This window comes from Schistocerca serialis, chromosome 4, assembly GCF_023864345.2.
Source record: "Schistocerca serialis cubense isolate TAMUIC-IGC-003099 chromosome 4, iqSchSeri2.2, whole genome shotgun sequence".
Taxonomy (NCBI): domain Eukaryota; kingdom Metazoa; phylum Arthropoda; class Insecta; order Orthoptera; family Acrididae; genus Schistocerca; species Schistocerca serialis.
The window spans coordinates 582102910-582120828 of NC_064641.1; the positions used below are offsets into that span (position 1 = coordinate 582102910).

The window sequence follows — 17919 nt, forward strand, 5'->3', positions numbered from 1 at the left end:
CCATATACTTGCATTCCTATTCATTAAAAAGAAGGTCCATACCTAAAATTGCATTTTCACCGGAAGGAGATTCAAACTGTGATGATTAGATATTTTGTTAATTTTGTGCTCTCTTAAGGGGACGTACCAGTGAAATTTCAACCCGGTCGCAAAATATCACAGGGGACTGAAAATTTATTTCGTAACATGTCTTGGCATGCTTAATTCAGTGTGTAAATCCAGTTCGCTAAACAAAATCCTCTCGTAGTATTTAATTTCTGATTTTTGAACAAAAATCAATATTTTTTCAAACCTGTATGTGGAGTTGTTCGTTATCATGTAATGTATTCATTTTTTTGACATTGAGTAGCTTTTTTTCTTTTCGGCCATTCTGATCTGTTCCAGTGAAATTGAAGTATAGTGACATCTTTTTGTACATACGAAAAGTGTCAATAAATTATAAAAATTGTATATTTATAATACGTGACAAGAATTTAGCGTGAAATAATATTGCAACGGCGTTATAAAATGTTTAGCCCAATGTGAAGGAAAAATAAACAAAAGACGAGTTAATACGATTCAAAATAGTATTCTTTATTTTCAATTTACATATTGCATCACACATTCCCGTCTCCACTGCCTCCACACGAGTGGGTCGTCGGCCGATGGTTTAGCTGACCACGCTGAATAGAAGTGTTTGCTGGCCGCCAGACTTCGAGCAGTCATCCGTATCGGGGCTTTCTCTTTGTGTTAGAGTTAGCAGATTGCAGGGGCGTTACCGCTTGAGTGTATGTATGTATCGTGGTATGAATAAAGTTATGTAACCTACATGGGCTGTGCTCGAGAGTTGATCATCTGCTCGCGCTAAGAACATCAACCCTGCAGCCACCCAACCTGGACCAGAAACCTAAATAAATATTTGCTTTCCAGTTCACTATTAAGTCCACCGTGAACGCAAATCCCCGTTTCTGAAACGCCAAAAACGCCAAAAAAATGTAAACTATAGTTAAATTTATTTATTTACGTTGATTTAGGGTGTACATATAGATCAGGCACATAGACATAAACGATTACATATTTTCGAGGAGATTATTCACATGTACAGACATGTTTGTTGTTGTTGTTGTTGTGCTCTTCAGTCCTGAGACTGGTTTGATGCAGCTCTCCATGCTACTCTATCCTGTGTAAGCTTCTTCATCTCCCAGTACCTACTGCAACCTACATCCTTCTGAATTTGCTTAGTGTATTCATCTCTTGGTCTCCCTCTATGATTTTTACCCTCCACGATGCCCTCCAATACTAAACTGGAGATCCCTTGATGCCTCAAAACATGTCCTACCAACCGATCCCTTCTTATAGTGCCACAAATTTCTCTTCTCCCCAATTCTATTCAACACCTCCTCATTAGTTATGTGATCTACCCATCTAATCTTCAGCGTTCTTCTGTAGCATCACATTTCGAAAGCTTCTATTCTCTTCTTGTCCAAACTATTTATCATCCATTTTTCACTTCCATACATGGCTACACTCCATACAAATATACTCGATGTTAACTAATTTCTCTTCAGAAACGCTTTCCTTGCCATTGCCAGTCTACATTTTATATCCTCACTACTTCGACCATCATCAGTTATTTTGCTCCCCAAATAGCAAAACTACTTTAATACTTTAAGTGTCTCATTTCCTAATCTAACTCCCCCAGCATCAACCGAGTAACTCGACTACATTCCATTATCCTCGTTTTGCTTTTGTTGATGTTCTTCTTATATCCTCCTTTCAAGACACTATCCATTCCGTTCAATTGCTCTTCCAAGTCCTTTGCTGTCTCTGACAGAATTACAATGTCATCGGCAAACCTTAAAGTTTTTATTTATTCTCCATGGATTTTAATACCTACTCCGAATTTTTCTTTTGTTTCCTTTACTGCTACCCCAATATACCGATTGAATAACATCGGGGATGGGCTTGCCCCTCAACTCTTATAACTGCCATTTGGTTTCTGTACAAATTGTAAATAGCCTTTCGCTGCCTGTATTTTACCCCTGCCACCTTCAGAATTTGAAAGAGAGTATTCCAGTCAACATTGTCAAAAGCTTTCTCTAAGTCTACAAATGCTAGAAACGTACATTTGCCTTTCCTTAATCTTTCTTCTAAGATAAGTCGTAGGGGCAGTATTGCCACACGTATTCCAATATTTCTACGAATCCAAACTGATCTTCCCCAAGATCGGTTTCTACCAGTTTTTTCCATTCGTCTGTAAATAATTCGCGTTATTACTTTGCAACCGTGACTTATTAAATTAATAGTTCGGCAATTTTCACATCTGTCAACACCTGCCTTCTTTGGGATTGGAATTATTATATTCTTCTTGAAGTCTGAGGGTATTTCGACTGTCTCATACATCTTGCTCACCAGAGGGTAGAGTTTTTTCAGGGCTGGCTCTCCCAAGGCTGTCAGTTGTTCTCATGGAATGTTGTTTACTCCCGGGTCTTTCAGTACTCTGCCAAACTCTTCACGCAGTATCATATCTCCCATTTCATCTTCATCTACATGCTCTTCCATTTCCATAATGTTGCCCTCAAGTACATCGCCCTTGTATAGACCCTTTATATACTCCTTCCATCTTTCTGCTTTCCCTTCTTTGTTTCTCTGTTTCCACCTGAGCTCTTGATATTCATACAAGCGGTTCTCTTTTCTCCAAAGGTCTCTTTAATTTTCCTGTAGGCAAAATCTATCTTACTCCTAGTGAGATATGCCTCTACATTATTACATATGTCCTCTAGCCATCCCTGCTTACCCAATTTGCACTTCCTGTCGATCTCATTTTTGAGACGTTTGTATTCCTTTTTACCTGCTTCATTTACTGCATTCTTATATTTTCTCCTTTCATCAGTTAAATTCAATATTTCTTCTGTTAGCCAAGGATTTCTGCTAGCCCTCGTCTTTTTACCTACTCCATCCTGTGCTTCCTTCACTATTTCATCCCTCAAAGCTACCCATTCTTCTTCTACTGTATTTCTTTCCCCATTCCTGTCAATCGTTCCCTTATGCCCTCCCTTAAACTCTCCACAATCTCTGTTTCTGTCAATTTATCCAGGTCCCATCTCCTTAAATTCCCACCTTTTTGCAGTTTCGTCAGTTTCAATCTACTGTTCACAACCAATAGATTGTGGTCAGAGTCCACATCTTGCAATGGAAATGTCTTACAATTTAAAACCTGGTTCCTAAATCTCTGTCTTAACATTATATAATCTATCTGAAACCTTCCAGTATCTCCAGGCCTCTTCCATGTATACAACCTTCTTTCACGATTCTTGAACCAAGTGTTACCTATGATTAAGTTATGCTCTGTGCAAAATTTTACCAGATGTCTTCCTCTTTCATTTCTTACTCCCATTCCATATTCACCTACTACGTTTCGTGCTCTTCCTTTTCCTACTACCGAATTCCAGCCACCTATGACTATTAAATTTTCCTTCACTATCTGAATAATTTCTTTTCTCTCATCATACATTTCATCAATGTCTTCGTCATCTGCAGAGCTAGTTGGTATAGAAACTTGTGCTACTGTAGTAGGTGAGGGCTTCGTGTCTATCTTGGCCACAACATTGCATTCTCTATGCTGTTTGTAGTAGGTTACCCGCACTCCTATTTTTTTATTCATTATTAAACCTACTCCAGCATTACCCCTATTTGATTTTGTATTTATAACCCTGTATTCACCTGACCAGAAGTTTTGTTCCTCCTGTCGCCGAACTTCACTAATTCCCACTATATCTAACTTTAACCTATCCATTTCTCTTTCTAAATTTTCTAACCTACCTGCCCGATTAAGGGATCTGACATTCCACGTTCCAATCTGTAGAACGTCAGTTTTCTTTCTCCTGATAACGACGTCCTCCTGAACAGTCCCTGCCCGGAGATCCGAATGGGGGACTATTTTACCTCCGGAATATTTTACCCAAGAGAACGCCATCATTATTTAACCATACAGTAAACCTTCATGCCCTCGGGAAAAAATACGGCTGTAGTTTCCCCTTGTTTTCAGCCATTTGCTGTACCAGCACAGCAAGGCCATTTTGGTTAGTGGTACACGACCAGATCAGTCAATCATCCAGACTGTTGCCCCTGCAACTGCTGAAAAGGCTGCTGTCCCTCTTCAGGAACCACACGTTTGTCTGGCCTCTCAACAGCTACCCCTCCGTTGGGGTTGCACCTACAGTACGGCTATCTGTATCGCTGAGGAAAGCAAGCCTCCCCACCAACGGCAAGGTCCATAGTCATGTTAAATTTATGTTTCAGTTAAATTTCTTCACCGTATGTATCTGTCTACTGATAGAAAGCTGACTATACATCTACTTCTTTGAAAAAATCTAAATTGTCACATTAAAAAAATGCTACTCCTCCGCCAATTTTAAACAGTTTTGGCTCAAACTTTTTTTGAAACTGCATTCCGTAACAACCAACAATCCGCATATGGATTTAGAAAAAAAAAATTTTTCAAAACTCAAAAATCAAAAAGTATGAAAAAAATTTCTTTGTGAAAATTGGATTTATCCACTGAATTCAGACGGCAAGATAGTTTATGAAGAAAATTCTCAGCCCTCTGCGAAATTTTTATGAACGGGTTGAAATTTCACCGGTATATTCCCCTAAAGTTAACAAATGAGAACGAAAATGTATGATGCACACTGTAGTATGAGAGAGTTTTTTTACACCTGTTTTTATTTTTTATTGTATGACGCATCATATATACAGAAATCTGTTTCATGTCTTTTACTCGTTGATTTCAGAAATTTTTTATTTTATCATGGAGGAATCTGTATGATAAAGTCTCACTGATGCTGCTTTTATACACTAGCCAATGACATGTTCACGCGTCACTTGACTATACAAAACTTTTTACCTCATCCACGACTTTTGTGTTTTACATCATTTGAGGCACGTCACCCCAAAGTAGGTCACCCCAGGGGCGGCGTCACCCCAAATCCAAGGTGGCGTCCATGACGTAAGTATGTGACATCACGTCAAGTCAGTTGATGATGCGATTGACGTCAACTGATGATGCAAGTACCGTTATCCAAAAATGGCGGGAAGATAGCTCAATTGCGCTACCTACACTAACGTAAGTAACCCCATCCTACGAACTGCCCGGAAATTTGAATTTTGATGGGAAGATAGGTCAATTGAGCTACCTATACTAACTTAAGAAAATGCGGGAAAGAAAGCGCTACCTCCACTAACCTCTTCCTAGGAACTGGACATAAGTCTTTATTTAAACAATTACAAGCAGTACCACCGTCAATGTTGTTAGCCACCCTCTTTTAAAATTTTGTTGAGCAGATTGGTATGGTGTCGACCCCACTAGAGGCTGCTCATTTAATTCGAATATAATTTCTATAAAATTGTTTAAATTTCGTTAAACTTCTATAAATTTGTTTAAATTTCTTTAAATTTATTATCTACCTACAGCATTAGTGTTGTGTTTCCACTAGAAGAGGCTGACATATCGATAGCTGTATTATACAGGATGTTACAGAAAGGTACGGCCAAACTTTCAGGAAACATTCCTCACTCACAAATAAAGAAAAGATGTTATGTCGACATGTGTCCGGAAACGCTTAATTTCCATGCTAGAGCTCATTTTAGTTTCGTCAGTGTGCACTGTACTTCCTCGATTCACCGCCAGTTGGCCCAATTAAAGGAAGGTAATGTTGACTTCGGTGCTTGTGTTGACATGCGACTCATTGCTCTACAGTACTAGCATCAAGCACATCAGTACGTAGCATCAACAGGTTAGTGTTCATCACGAACGTGGTTTTGCAAATGGCTCTGAGCACTATGGGACTTAACATCTGTGGTCATCAGTCCGTGGTTTTGCAGTCAGTGCAATGTTTACAAATGCGGAGTTGGCAGATGCCTATTTGATGTATGGACTAGCACGGGGCAATAGCCGTGGCGTGGTACGTTTGTATCGAGACACATTTCCAGAACGAAGGTGTCCCGACAGGAAGACGTTCGAAGCAATTGATCGGCGTCTTAGGTAGCACGGAACATTCCAGCCTATGACTCGCGACTGGGGAAGACCAAGAACGACGAGGACACCTGCAATGGACGAGGCAATTCTTCATGCAGTTGACGATAACCCTAATGTCGGCGTCAGAGAAGTTGCTGCTGTACAAGGTAACGTTGACCACGTCACTGTATGGAGAGTGCCACGGGAGAACCAGTTGTTTCCGTATCATGTACAGCGTGTGCAGGCACTATCAGCAGCTGATTGGCCTCCACAAGTACACTTCTGCTAATGGTTCATCCAACAATGTGTCAATCCTCATTTCAGTGCAAATGTTCTCTTTACGGATGAGGCTTCATTCCAACGTCATCAAATTGTAAATTTCCACAGTCAACATGTGTGGGCTGACGAGAATCCGCACGCAATTGAGCAATCACGTCATCAACACAGATTTTCTGTGAACGTTTGGGCAGGCATTGTTGGTGATGTCTTGGTTGGGCGCCATGTTCTTCCACCTACGCTCAATGGAGCACGTTATCATGATTTCATACGGGATACTCTACCTGTGCTGCTAGAACATGTGCCTTTACAAGTTCAAACGGTTCAAATGGCTCTGAGCACTATGGGACTTAACATCTGTGGTCATTAGTCCACTAGAACTTAGAACTACTTAAACCTAACTAACCTAAGGACATCACACACATCCATACCCGAGGCACCTTTACAAGTACGACACAACATGAGGTTCATGCACGATGGAGCTCCTGGACATTTCAGTCAAAGTGTTCGTACGCTTCTCAACAATAGATTCGGTGACCGATGGATTGGTAGAGGCGGACCAATTCCATGGCCTCCACGCTTTCATGACCTCGACCCTCTTGACTTTCATTTATGGGGGCATTTGAAAGCTCTTGTCTACGCAACCCCGGTACCAAATCTAGAGGCTCTTCGTGCTCGTATTGTGGACGGCTGTGATACAATGCGCCATTCTCTAGGGCTGCATCAGTGCATCAGGGATTCGATGCGACGGAGGGTGGATGCATGTATCCTCGCTAACGGAGGACATTTTGAACATTTCCTGTAACAAAGTGTTTGAAGTCACGCTGGTACGTTCTGTTGCTGTCTGTTTCCATCCCATGATTAATGTTATTTGAAGAGAAGTAATAAAGAGCTTTAACATGGAAAGTAAGCGTTTCCGGACACATGTCCACATAACATACTTTCTTTCTTTGTGTGTGAGGAATGTTTCCTGAAAGTTTGGCCGTACCTTTTTGTAACAGCCTGTATACACTGGATATAAGTCTTTATTTAAACAATTACACGCAGTACCACCATCAAGTGTATTGGCCATCCTCTTCGAATTTCGAATTTTTTGCTCTAAGAGCTTACATTGAATTCGAATATGATTTATTTTCTACATCATTAGTTTCGTGTTACCGTCACAAGAGGCTGCTCTTCGCGATTTGTCACATTGGCGTGCACTGGTACTACGAACAGCAACCGACTAGCCTACTTTCACACCCACCGGCATCTGCCGGACACAAACATCTCGCTTTCTCTCGCCCGTCTGCGTCACCCGAAGTCCGGCAGGGCCGTCATACCCCAGACACCCCAAAACAGGAACCACGCATTTGTTCTTAATCAGCTCCTTCAATCGATACGCTTAATAACATCGAGAAAACATTTCCAGCCATTGAAAGACTATTAAACACGTACTCCAGCTCTAAGGATTTCCAAACATACAACACTTCACTACAGAATTAGCATTGTGCTTCCACCACAAGAGGCTTAGATATACGTTTCTCAGTGTTTTAATAGCTCTGTTACATGCACTGGACATAGGTCTTTATTTAAACAATTAGACCCAGTACCACCATCAAATGTGTTTGCCATCCTCTCGGAAAATGTGCATGAATTTTGCTGAGGGAGGTTAGTTTGGTGTCACCCCCACTAGAGGCTGCTCATTCGTATAGGCAAGAAAAGGTGTTCGCTGCACTTCCAAATAGTTAGTTTCAACTACTTTTCAAGGTAATCCAACAACATTTCCTACATACATCGAATTACGGATCTCACCTAGTTTATTACGCTGATGCAAAACACTCATCCTAACGTGCTTGGAGTCACAATATACAGTTTACAGACCTCTAATCTACTCCTAAATAATACTATATGCATAGCACTGCACAAGAGCCGCAATACTACGCAAAAAACTGACAACAAGTGTTATCCTGTTTCGGGAAAAAATTATACCACTCGAAACCAGTGACAGAAACTCTCAAACTCTACCCTACACCTACAAGCTACGGGAAAAAAGTTTAACTCACTAGTTCCTGTTGTTCGTCAGAGATAAGTTTAAAAAAGTCTATTAGCTCTAAGCATATACCATCCGTCCCTGTTTGACGTCAGTCATCCACACATTTGTAGAGCGTCTGCTGTGTTTTCTGTATGTCTATGTATATACATGTGTCGCAGAAAGCCTCCGGGACCTGCAGTAGAGCAGAGTTAGCGTTAGAGTGTGGACCCACCGTGCGCTGCATCCGGATCGATGTTGGGGTGTGGATCCACAATATGGGTTTGAAGGTGGATCCGCCTCCCAAGATGGGTCAAGATATATACACTCCTGGAAACTGAAATAAGAACACCGTGAATTCATTGTCCCAGGAAGGGGAAACTTTATTGACACATTCCTGGGGTCAGATACATCACATGATCACACTGACAGAACCACAGGCACATAGACACAGGCAACAGAGCATGCACAATGTCGGCACTAGTACAGTGTATATCCACCTTTCGCAGCAATGCAGGCTGCTATTCTCCCATGGAGGCGATCGTAGAGATGCTGGATGTAGTCCTGTGGAACGGCTTGCCATGCCATTTCCACCTGGCGCCTCAGTTGGACCAGCGTTCGTGCTGGACGTGCAGACCGCGTGAGACGACGCTTCATCCAGTCCCAAACATGCTCAATGGGGGACAGATCCGGAGATCTTGCTGGCCAGGGTAGTTGACTTACACCTTCTAGAGCACGTTGGGTGGCACGGGAAACATGCGGACGTGCATTGTCCTGTTGGAACAGCAAGTTCCCTTGCCGGTCTAGGAATGGTAGAACGATGGGTTCGATGACGGTTTGGATCTACCGTGCACTATTCAGTGTCCCCTCGACGATCACCAGTGGTGTACGGCCAGTGTAGGAGATCGCTCCCCACACCATGATGCCGGGTGTTGGCCCTGTGTGCCTCGGTCGTATGCAGTCCTGATTGTGGCTCTCACCTGCACGGCGCCAAACACGCATACGACCATCATTGGCACCAAGGCAGAAGCGACTCTCATCGCTGAAGACGACACGTCTCCATTCGTCCCTCCATTCACGCCTGTCGCGACACCACTGGAGGCGGGCTGCACGATGTTGGGGCGTGAGCGGAAGACGGCGTAACGGTGTGCGGGACCGTAGCCCAGCTTCATGGAGACGGTTGCGAATGGTCCTCGCCGATACCCCAGGAGCAACAGTGTCCCTAATTTGCTGGGAAGTGGCGGTGCGGTCCCCTACGGCACTGCGTAGGATCCTACGGTCTTGGCGTGCATCCGTGCGTCGCTGCGGTCCGGTCCCAGGTCGACGGGCACGTGCACCTTCCGCCGACCACTGGCGACAACATCGATGTACTGTGGAGACCTCACGCCCCACGTGTTGAGCAATTCGGCGGTACGCCACCCGGCCTCCCGCATGCCCACTATATGCCCTCGCTCAAAGTCCGTCAACTGCACATACGGTTCACGTCCACGCTGTCGCGGCATGCTGCCAGAGTTAAAGACTGCGATGGAGCTCCGTATGCCACGGCAAACTGGCTGACACTGACGGCGGCGGTGCACAAATGCTGCGCAGCAAGCGCCATTCGACGGCCAACACCGCGGTTCCTGGTGTGTCCGCTGTGCCGTGCGTGTGATCATTGCTTGTACAGCCCTCTCGCAGTGTCCGCATCAAGTATGGTGGGTCTGACACACCGGTGTCAATGTGTTCTTTTTTCCATTTCCCGGAGTGTATATATGGCAGGAAAGAGATGCGGTGAAAATATTGTCGAGCTATCTATCAGATGAAGTTAGTGAGGCTTTTATAGTTGGTAATATTTCTCTGTTGGATGGTACAGAATAACGAAGATAGATGTGAATGGACTCGGATCTGTAGTACTTGTATGTAGTTTTGGGGCGCACCGCAGTACGGTTGAAAAATTATTGTCCTTCTAACGGTTCCGGTTTCCATCGAATGGTCAAACCACAGTCCTGTCACAGTAATGCAGCTGAGCCTGTTTCTACATGGGTTGCAGAACGTGGTAGGTACATTTTTCCCCCAACTCCTACTAAGTTGCGATTTAAATTGGAACGATCAGATTCGTAAAGCTGGAGAAATGACAGCAGCTGCATGGGGGCTAACTGAAACGGGGTTGCGATTTTACTATAGCAGATCGGCTCGAGATATGAGCCTGCTAGAAATAAGATTCATTATCGGGATGTAATAAAGGACTTCTCCATAGGATCCTACACAGGTATGTGCTTGATTGCGAGGACTTGATTCAAAATGTGATACAGCATTTCTAGCGGATAGTGTTGCACTAGAGATCTGGAAAGCTAGTGTACATTTCTCACGACATCATCCACTGTTTGTGATCCTTCTCAATCAAGTATCGCCTATAGCCCAGTCGATATATCACGGAACCTCTGACCTGGCACAGAGAGAGAATGCTTTAGAAATACTGGTTAAATATCTAGCTGCGGTGGCTTGAGGGGGTTGAAAATACCGGTTTCATAACACGTTCCTTAGCACAATAATTTTCTAAGTTGGTAGCAACTGGTTTATAAAGTATGTGCTTGTGTTCTGAGATGTGTAAAGGAGATGACTATGTCCAGTGGTAAGGAAGGCTTGGCTTTGAAGTGGAATACTGTGATGGCAAAGGGGAGATTATGTCAAGTGACAAGAAGGGTACAGAAATTTCTATTTCCTGAGCCATAAGCAGGGTGTATTTTGGATACTTCGCTCATTGTCGAATGGCATTCAGTTGTAAGTATAGCGATCAAATATATTATGTGTTCGATTTGGTACAATGATTCTGTCTATGGGGGGGGGGGGGGCTGTTGTGGGAATGATTCAAGTTTCCCGCTAACAGACTTTTGCAGTGCGGGAATGCATTTGACTTAACAGTGTACTCGTCTAGACGACCGAATAGCGTACTAATACTTAGTATGTGCTGGACAGCTTTAGTGATCAAGTGGGAATTTGACAAGATTGAATATGGATGTGTGTTTGCGCTGGACCATTATTCTATTATCATGTAAATTGTTCGGTCGAGTGCTTCTTCGCATTTGACTTCTTTATTTAGTTGAGAGGAGGTCGATTGTGGAGTGTGCATCAAGCAGGTAGAAGACACGTTTGCCGGTTGTCTAGATATTAGAAAGACGTTATTTGACTTTGTAAATTATAGAGCGTGATTTGGAATCTGCTTAATCACGAAAATCTGTATTCGTGAGTGGAAATATCGGTTTAGACGTAAATGTGGTCGGAGAGGTGACGAGTTTCGAAGTCGAACGTGAAAAACTATATAGATTTTTCCTCATAAAACTGGACTTTGTGTATTTTCATGAAAAATGGGATTTTATTGCGATCGGAAATGTTTTGCTTTATTATAGGAGCGAAGTTGGTGTTAAATAAATAATAATCGAGTACTGAACGGTGACTCTCGTCCGGCCCTGCACGAGCGTACTACGTGACGTAAACCAAAGTCTGTGAACACGAGGCGTCGTGGGGCTGTGACAGCAGTACTTCGTAGCCATTAAGTTAGAGGAACAGCATGCATTTGGAGGGAAAGCGGGGCTTTCGCGCCCACTCATTTCGGCGAGGCAGGTGCCGTGAGACTGTTAGCATAGTAGCTCGATCACGTAGTTTGTGATTGTATACGGATGAGGAGGCAGTCTTTTCGGACGAGGATCTCCCACTGGTTCCGGTTAGGATTATTTTTTAGTAGGCGTGTGTAGTAAACTCTGATGTCAAACAGGGATAGATGGTGTATGCTTGGAGCTAACAGACTTTTTTAAACTTATCTCTGTCGAACAGCAGGATCTAGCGAGTTGAACTTTTTTCCCCTAGCTTGTAGGTATAGGGTAGAGTTTGAGAGTTTCGGTTGTTGGTTTCGATTGGTATAATTTTTTTCCCAAACAGGACAACACGAGTTGTCAGCTTTTTGCGTAGTATTGTGGTTCTTGTGCAGTGCCATGCACGTAGTTGTGTAATTAAAGCATGATAAGGTGAGTCGTATAGTTTGCGGTTTTAAGCCGTCCTGATGCAGCGCTATGTATATAGTTGTGTAATTATGACTGATCTTTGTGATTAATTATGTAATTAGGATGGATATTTGGGTCAGTCTCCTGCATCTGGAGACTCTGAATGTGTGTGTTAGGGGTTGCTCATAGGCTTTCCATCCACTCAAATCAGGGTTCGAGTGGTTGATAAGATGGGTTTTTACTTGGACTGAGTGTTTGTGCTTTGAATTATTTTCGGGTGTTTAAGCATTGTGAGCGTGTTTGCATGCATTATTTCAGTGATTTGCATGGTGTGTATTGGATTATTTTCTGTGATTTAGGATTGGGTTGTCTGAGGGAGGTGACAACGAGGTCATCGGTCTCATCGGATTAGGGAAGTCGACCGTACCCTTTCAAAGGAACTATCCCAGCATTTGCCTGGAGCGATTTAGGGAAACCACGGAAAACCTAAATCAGGATGGCCGGACGCGGGATTGAACCGTTGTCCTCCCGAATGCGAGTCTAATGTGCTAGCCACAGCGTTACCTCGTAATTTAGGAGTTGTTTGCGTCTCTGCACATCAGTGTAATGTAGTATTAGTTAGGAGTAGATTCGAGGTCTGTAAACTGTATATAGTGACTCTAAACACGTTAGGGTCAGTGTTTTGCATCAGCGTAATTAATAAATTAGGTGAAATGCGTAGTAAGTAAATTGTTCAAAAAAAATAAGTAAAGCACACCCCCTCATCTCTCCAGCAGCCCAGAACAGACTGATTCCTTTTTTCACAACAATTTTCCTCCCCTCCAGGCCGCTGTCATGGTGAGCGTTTTGTATCAGTGTAATAAACTAGGTGAGATCCGTAATTTGATGTATGTAGGAAAAGTAGTTGGATTACCTTGAAAAGTAGTTGAAACTAGCTATTTGGAAGTGCAGCGAACACCTTTTCTTGCCTATATGAATGAGCAGTCTCTAGTAGGGGTGACATCAAACTAACCTCCCTCAGCAAAATTCATGCACATTTTCCGAGAGGATGCCAAACACATTTCATGGCGGTACTGGGCCTAATTGTTTAAATAAAGACTTACGTCCAGTGCATGTAATAGAGCTATTAAAACACAGAGAAACGGATATCTAAGCCTTTTGTGGTCGTAGCACAATACTAATGCTGTTATCACTTCTGTAGTGAAGTGTTATATGTTTGGAACTTTTTAGAGCTGGAGTACGTGTTTAATAGTCTTTCAATGGCTGGAAATGTTTTCTCGATGTTATTAAGCGTATCGATTGAAGGAGCTGATTAAGAACACCTGCGTGGTTCCTGTTTTGGGGTGTCTGGGGTATGACGGCCCTGCCGGACTTCGGGTGACGCAGACGGGCGAGAGAAAGCGAGATGTTTGTGTCCGGCAGACGTCGGTGGGTGTGAAAGTAGGCTTGTCGGCTGCTGTTCGTAGTACCAGTGCACGACAATGTGACATATCGCGAAGAGCAGCCTCTTGTGACGGTAACACGAAACTAATGATGTAGAAAATAAATCATATTCGAATTCAATGTAAGCTCTTAGAGCAAAAAATTCGAAATTCGAAGAGGATGGCCAATACACTTGATGGTGGTACTGCGTGTAATTGTTTAAATAAAGACTTATGTCCAGTTCCTAGGAAGGGATTAGTGGAGGTAGCCCTTTCTTTCCCGCATTTTTCTTAGGTTAGTATAGGTAGCTCAATTGACCTATCTTCCCGCCATTTTTGGATAACGGTACTTGCTTCATCAGCTGACGTCAATTGTGTCTTCAGCTGATGTGACGTGACGTCACGTACTTAAGTCACGGCCGTCATCTTGGATTTGGGGTGTCGCCACCCCTGGGGTGACATACTTTGGGGTGACGTCCCTGTTGCCCCACTACTGATAAACTTCAGTTTGCGACGCAAGGTATGTGCGTGTCCTCATAATATTTTGTTGTTAATTGTGCAGCCTCTTATGGTAATGTCTGTAATGTCACTCTTTAGAAATTGTTATTGTTGTTGCTTCTTTTCCCTGCTCCAACTAGACCTGCAGATGATGTGCAATGTGGACCAAAATCGTAGTCGGCAATAAAAGAAGTGTTTATAGCAACGACAGAGAACATGATTTCACATGTCATGGCGTCAGTTATAAAATGTGCGGCTTACCGGCCTCAAACGCCTACCGCCCCCTATTACTGACGACGACGTCTTACGTCTACCCTGCTGTGTGCGTTGGCATCGGGCCATGTAAAGTTCTGGCCGGAAAACGTCCATTTACGGAACTGGTCGGTAGATTACGAGGAATCTGGTGGGTGCTTCTGAAGTGTATCTGTTAGTACTGTCTTCCACATCTGCGTTGTGAAGATCTTGACCAACGGGGGTCTATGGTCAGCTGATCAATACCATAGCGTTTACGAAAATTATGCCATGCAAAGTGGCAACGGAAACAGACCGTCGATCGCTATTGCACAGGAAGTGATGGAGCTATTGCAAAAGTGAACCGCGAACTATAAGTAGTACAGACAAGAAGAGGACAGAAGCGTTTGAAATGTAGCTACACAGAAGAATGTTGATGATCAGAAGGACAGGTCTGATAACTGATATCTACTTCATTAAATCGAGATAAAAGGAAGTTACGGCATAACTTGGCTAAAAGAAGGGATCGGCTCATAGGACACACCCCGGGGTATCAAGGAATAGTCAATAGAAATGGAGGGAATTACGGAGTGCAAAAATTGTAGACAGACCCCCAAGGCTTGACAACAGAGTATAACTCCACGTGGGTGTCGCTTGCTATATTTATGAACAGATTAAGACGCTTCCATGAGATATACTAGCTTGAAGAGCTGCACAAACCACTCGTCACATTGAGGACCGCACTACAACGACAGGAAAACGCACTAGTAGCTTTTCTGAACCGAATGTTGCTTACGGGTTAATGTTTTTACTAACGAGTGGATAGTTTATTTCTTCCTCTTTTGATTTAAGACTCGTTTTAGCATGAAGTTTTTTATGGCGTAACAGAAACGCATCAATCAGTGTTCAGTAATGAATCAATAAACTAACAGCAACAGACTCTATGACAGAAAATTTTTGTGGTGAAGTAAACGTCCCACTAAATTATTTTACGATGTTAGGGCATATTGCACTGCTGGAGTTGTTTGAAAACTAATCAAATACAAATTCAGCACTTCATTAAAGAGAGTTTATAAACATTTGTCGTCACATTTAAAGATAATACATTAAGTTTATTTCTCCATACAGGTCAGCGGCTTCTCTTGTCCTTTTCACTCTACTCTTCCATAACAAAAGTTTTGGGGAGAATCCTTTCGTTGGATACTTCGGCCAGGGCGCCTTCATGGTGACTGCTTGCATATTGGGGCATTTCGTTGGAAACTACTTCGGCAGAAGATTTACGCACTGTCTGGTGTTCCTGATCGCCACCGTTATTTCCATTGTTCTCGTGGTGCCGACAACAGGTACTGTACTAGCGTACTTCTTGCCACTAAATCAAGCATGCCTCATATTTTTACCAATTTCTTTACATAAAAACTTGTTATTCAATATTATGATCAATAATAAGTATATTCACTTTTGCCAGAAACAAGGTCTGCAAATTACTAAAATTTTCACGGCTGTTTAGTATGAACATAAATTGACTAAAATCCAAACGACCACCAGCCCAGGAGGACATTTGCTGTGCAAACCATTTGATTATGCACACAGGTTATACAGTTCTACAGTTTGGCACAGGAGGTACACAGGAATTTTTACACTGCTCCATTTGGTCCATTGCACTATTATTTCTATTTAAGATGATTACAGACCCATAGTAAGCCACTTTTACATACAATGCCACAGCATAATCTTTCTGTACGGATCGATATTGCACAGCATGTACACTTAACTTCACTACATTTGTATATTTTAAGTATATACACCACATCAAGAAAAGTTTTGCATCACCTCAGTTCCGAGGGTTCCGGAACCTGTACAGAAAATTGGAACAGAGAGCAACATAAACATCATTTTCGCCCTATTCATTGCTTATGAGAACCACACATTGCATGTTGTACCATCATACAGCGAGACCTTCAGGGGTGGTGGGCCAGATTGCTGTACACACCGATACCTCTAATACCCAGTAGTACGTCCTCTTGCATTGATGCATGCCTCTATACGTCATGGCATACTTTCCACAAGGTCATCAAGACACTGTTGGTCCAGATTGTCCCACTCCTCAACTGCGATTCGGCGTAGATCCCTCAAAGTGGTTGATGAGTCATGTCGTCCACAAACAGCCCTTTTCAGTCTAGCCCAGGCATGATCGATAGGATTCATGTCTGGGGAACTTGATGGCCACTCTAGTCGAGCGATGTCGTTATCCTGAAGGAAGTCATTCACAAAATGTGCACGATGGGGCTCGAATTGTCGTCCATGAAGCCGAATCCCTCGCCAACATGCTGCCGATATGGTTGCACTATCGGTCGGAGGATGGCATTCACGTATCATACAGCCGTTATGGCGCCTTCCATGACCACGAGCCGCGTACATGGACCCCACATAATGCCTTGCTGCAGTCGCTGGACTGTGTGTCTAAGGCGTTTAGCCTGACCGAATTGCCTCCAAACACGTCTCCGACGACTGTCTGGTTGAAGGCATATGCGACACTCATCGGTGAAGAGAACGTGATGCCAATCCTGAGCGGTCCATTCGGCATGTTGTTGGGCCCATCCTCAACGGGCTAAAGAAGGGAGCACACCTGTTGTTTCTGCTTTTTGTGCATTATGGAGTCCACCAAGGTAGGAGAGCAACCATTGTTCCATGCTATTTGTCTGATTGCATTTTATTCAATTTGGAAGTTGTCTTCATTCATGGGGATAGATATTAAGCGATAGATCATTGAATGAAAGGCAGCATGTTCATGGATCTCTGGGTAGTGAGAATGGCAGGTATTACACTATATGTGGTGGTAGGTTGCCCATAAATCTTGAAAGTGTGAATGTGATCACTGATGTGTATGATTGGATCTAAATAATTTACACAGCTTTCAAGGTAGTGACAAACATATCGACAAGCAGACCGTAAATGGAGCTTCCCATGCTGAGTCCATCGTTATATGAGGTATATTTCATCAATAAATTCAGAATAATTACACTGCAGAATTACTGACAACAAATCGAGGAACTCATCAGTATCATATTTAGGGAGTTTGTTCTGTTCGTTTAGGTTCTTCCCAACAATTTCAATCGTGCCGTTAACTAGTATATTACAAGTTTACTATGTCAAAGGAGACAAATTTTATGTCTGCTAATTCTGGTATGTCACGTATATTATTGGCGAAATTACAACTATTTTTGACTGAATACTGTCTATTGTAGTGAAAACATTTCTTGAAAAGTTGAGACACTTCCTGGAAACCTTACTGATAGCACAACCTCTTCCGTCAACTATTGGTCTTACAGGTATACTTCCCTTATGGATCTTAAGCTGTGCCCTAAGAGTAGGAGCGCAAGATTTCGTGATGTTAAGATGCTGTGTTTTTTTAGCCTGAAAATGCTTCCGTGTATATATTTTTTTTTACTTTTTCGTTATTGTACAACGTGATTTTAACCTACAAGTTTTAAGTACTGATTCTTGTATATT

General features: G+C 42.8%; 1 protein-coding gene across 2 annotated transcripts in view; it reads left to right on the forward strand.

Annotated features, from left to right (window-relative positions):
- The window catches only part of LOC126475322 (solute carrier family 22 member 7-like), a 138365-nt gene that overhangs the window by 95314 nt on the left and 25132 nt on the right, over positions 1 to 17919 (forward strand). The window contains exon 7 of one of the 2 annotated variants that reach the window (XM_050103107.1): positions 15538 to 15752. The exons of the other annotated variant lie outside the window; for it this stretch is intronic. Coding sequence (XP_049959064.1) covers positions 15538 to 15752 — 215 coding nt within the window. The remainder of the gene's footprint in view (positions 1 to 15537; positions 15753 to 17919) is intronic. 2 annotated transcript variants of the gene reach the window in all.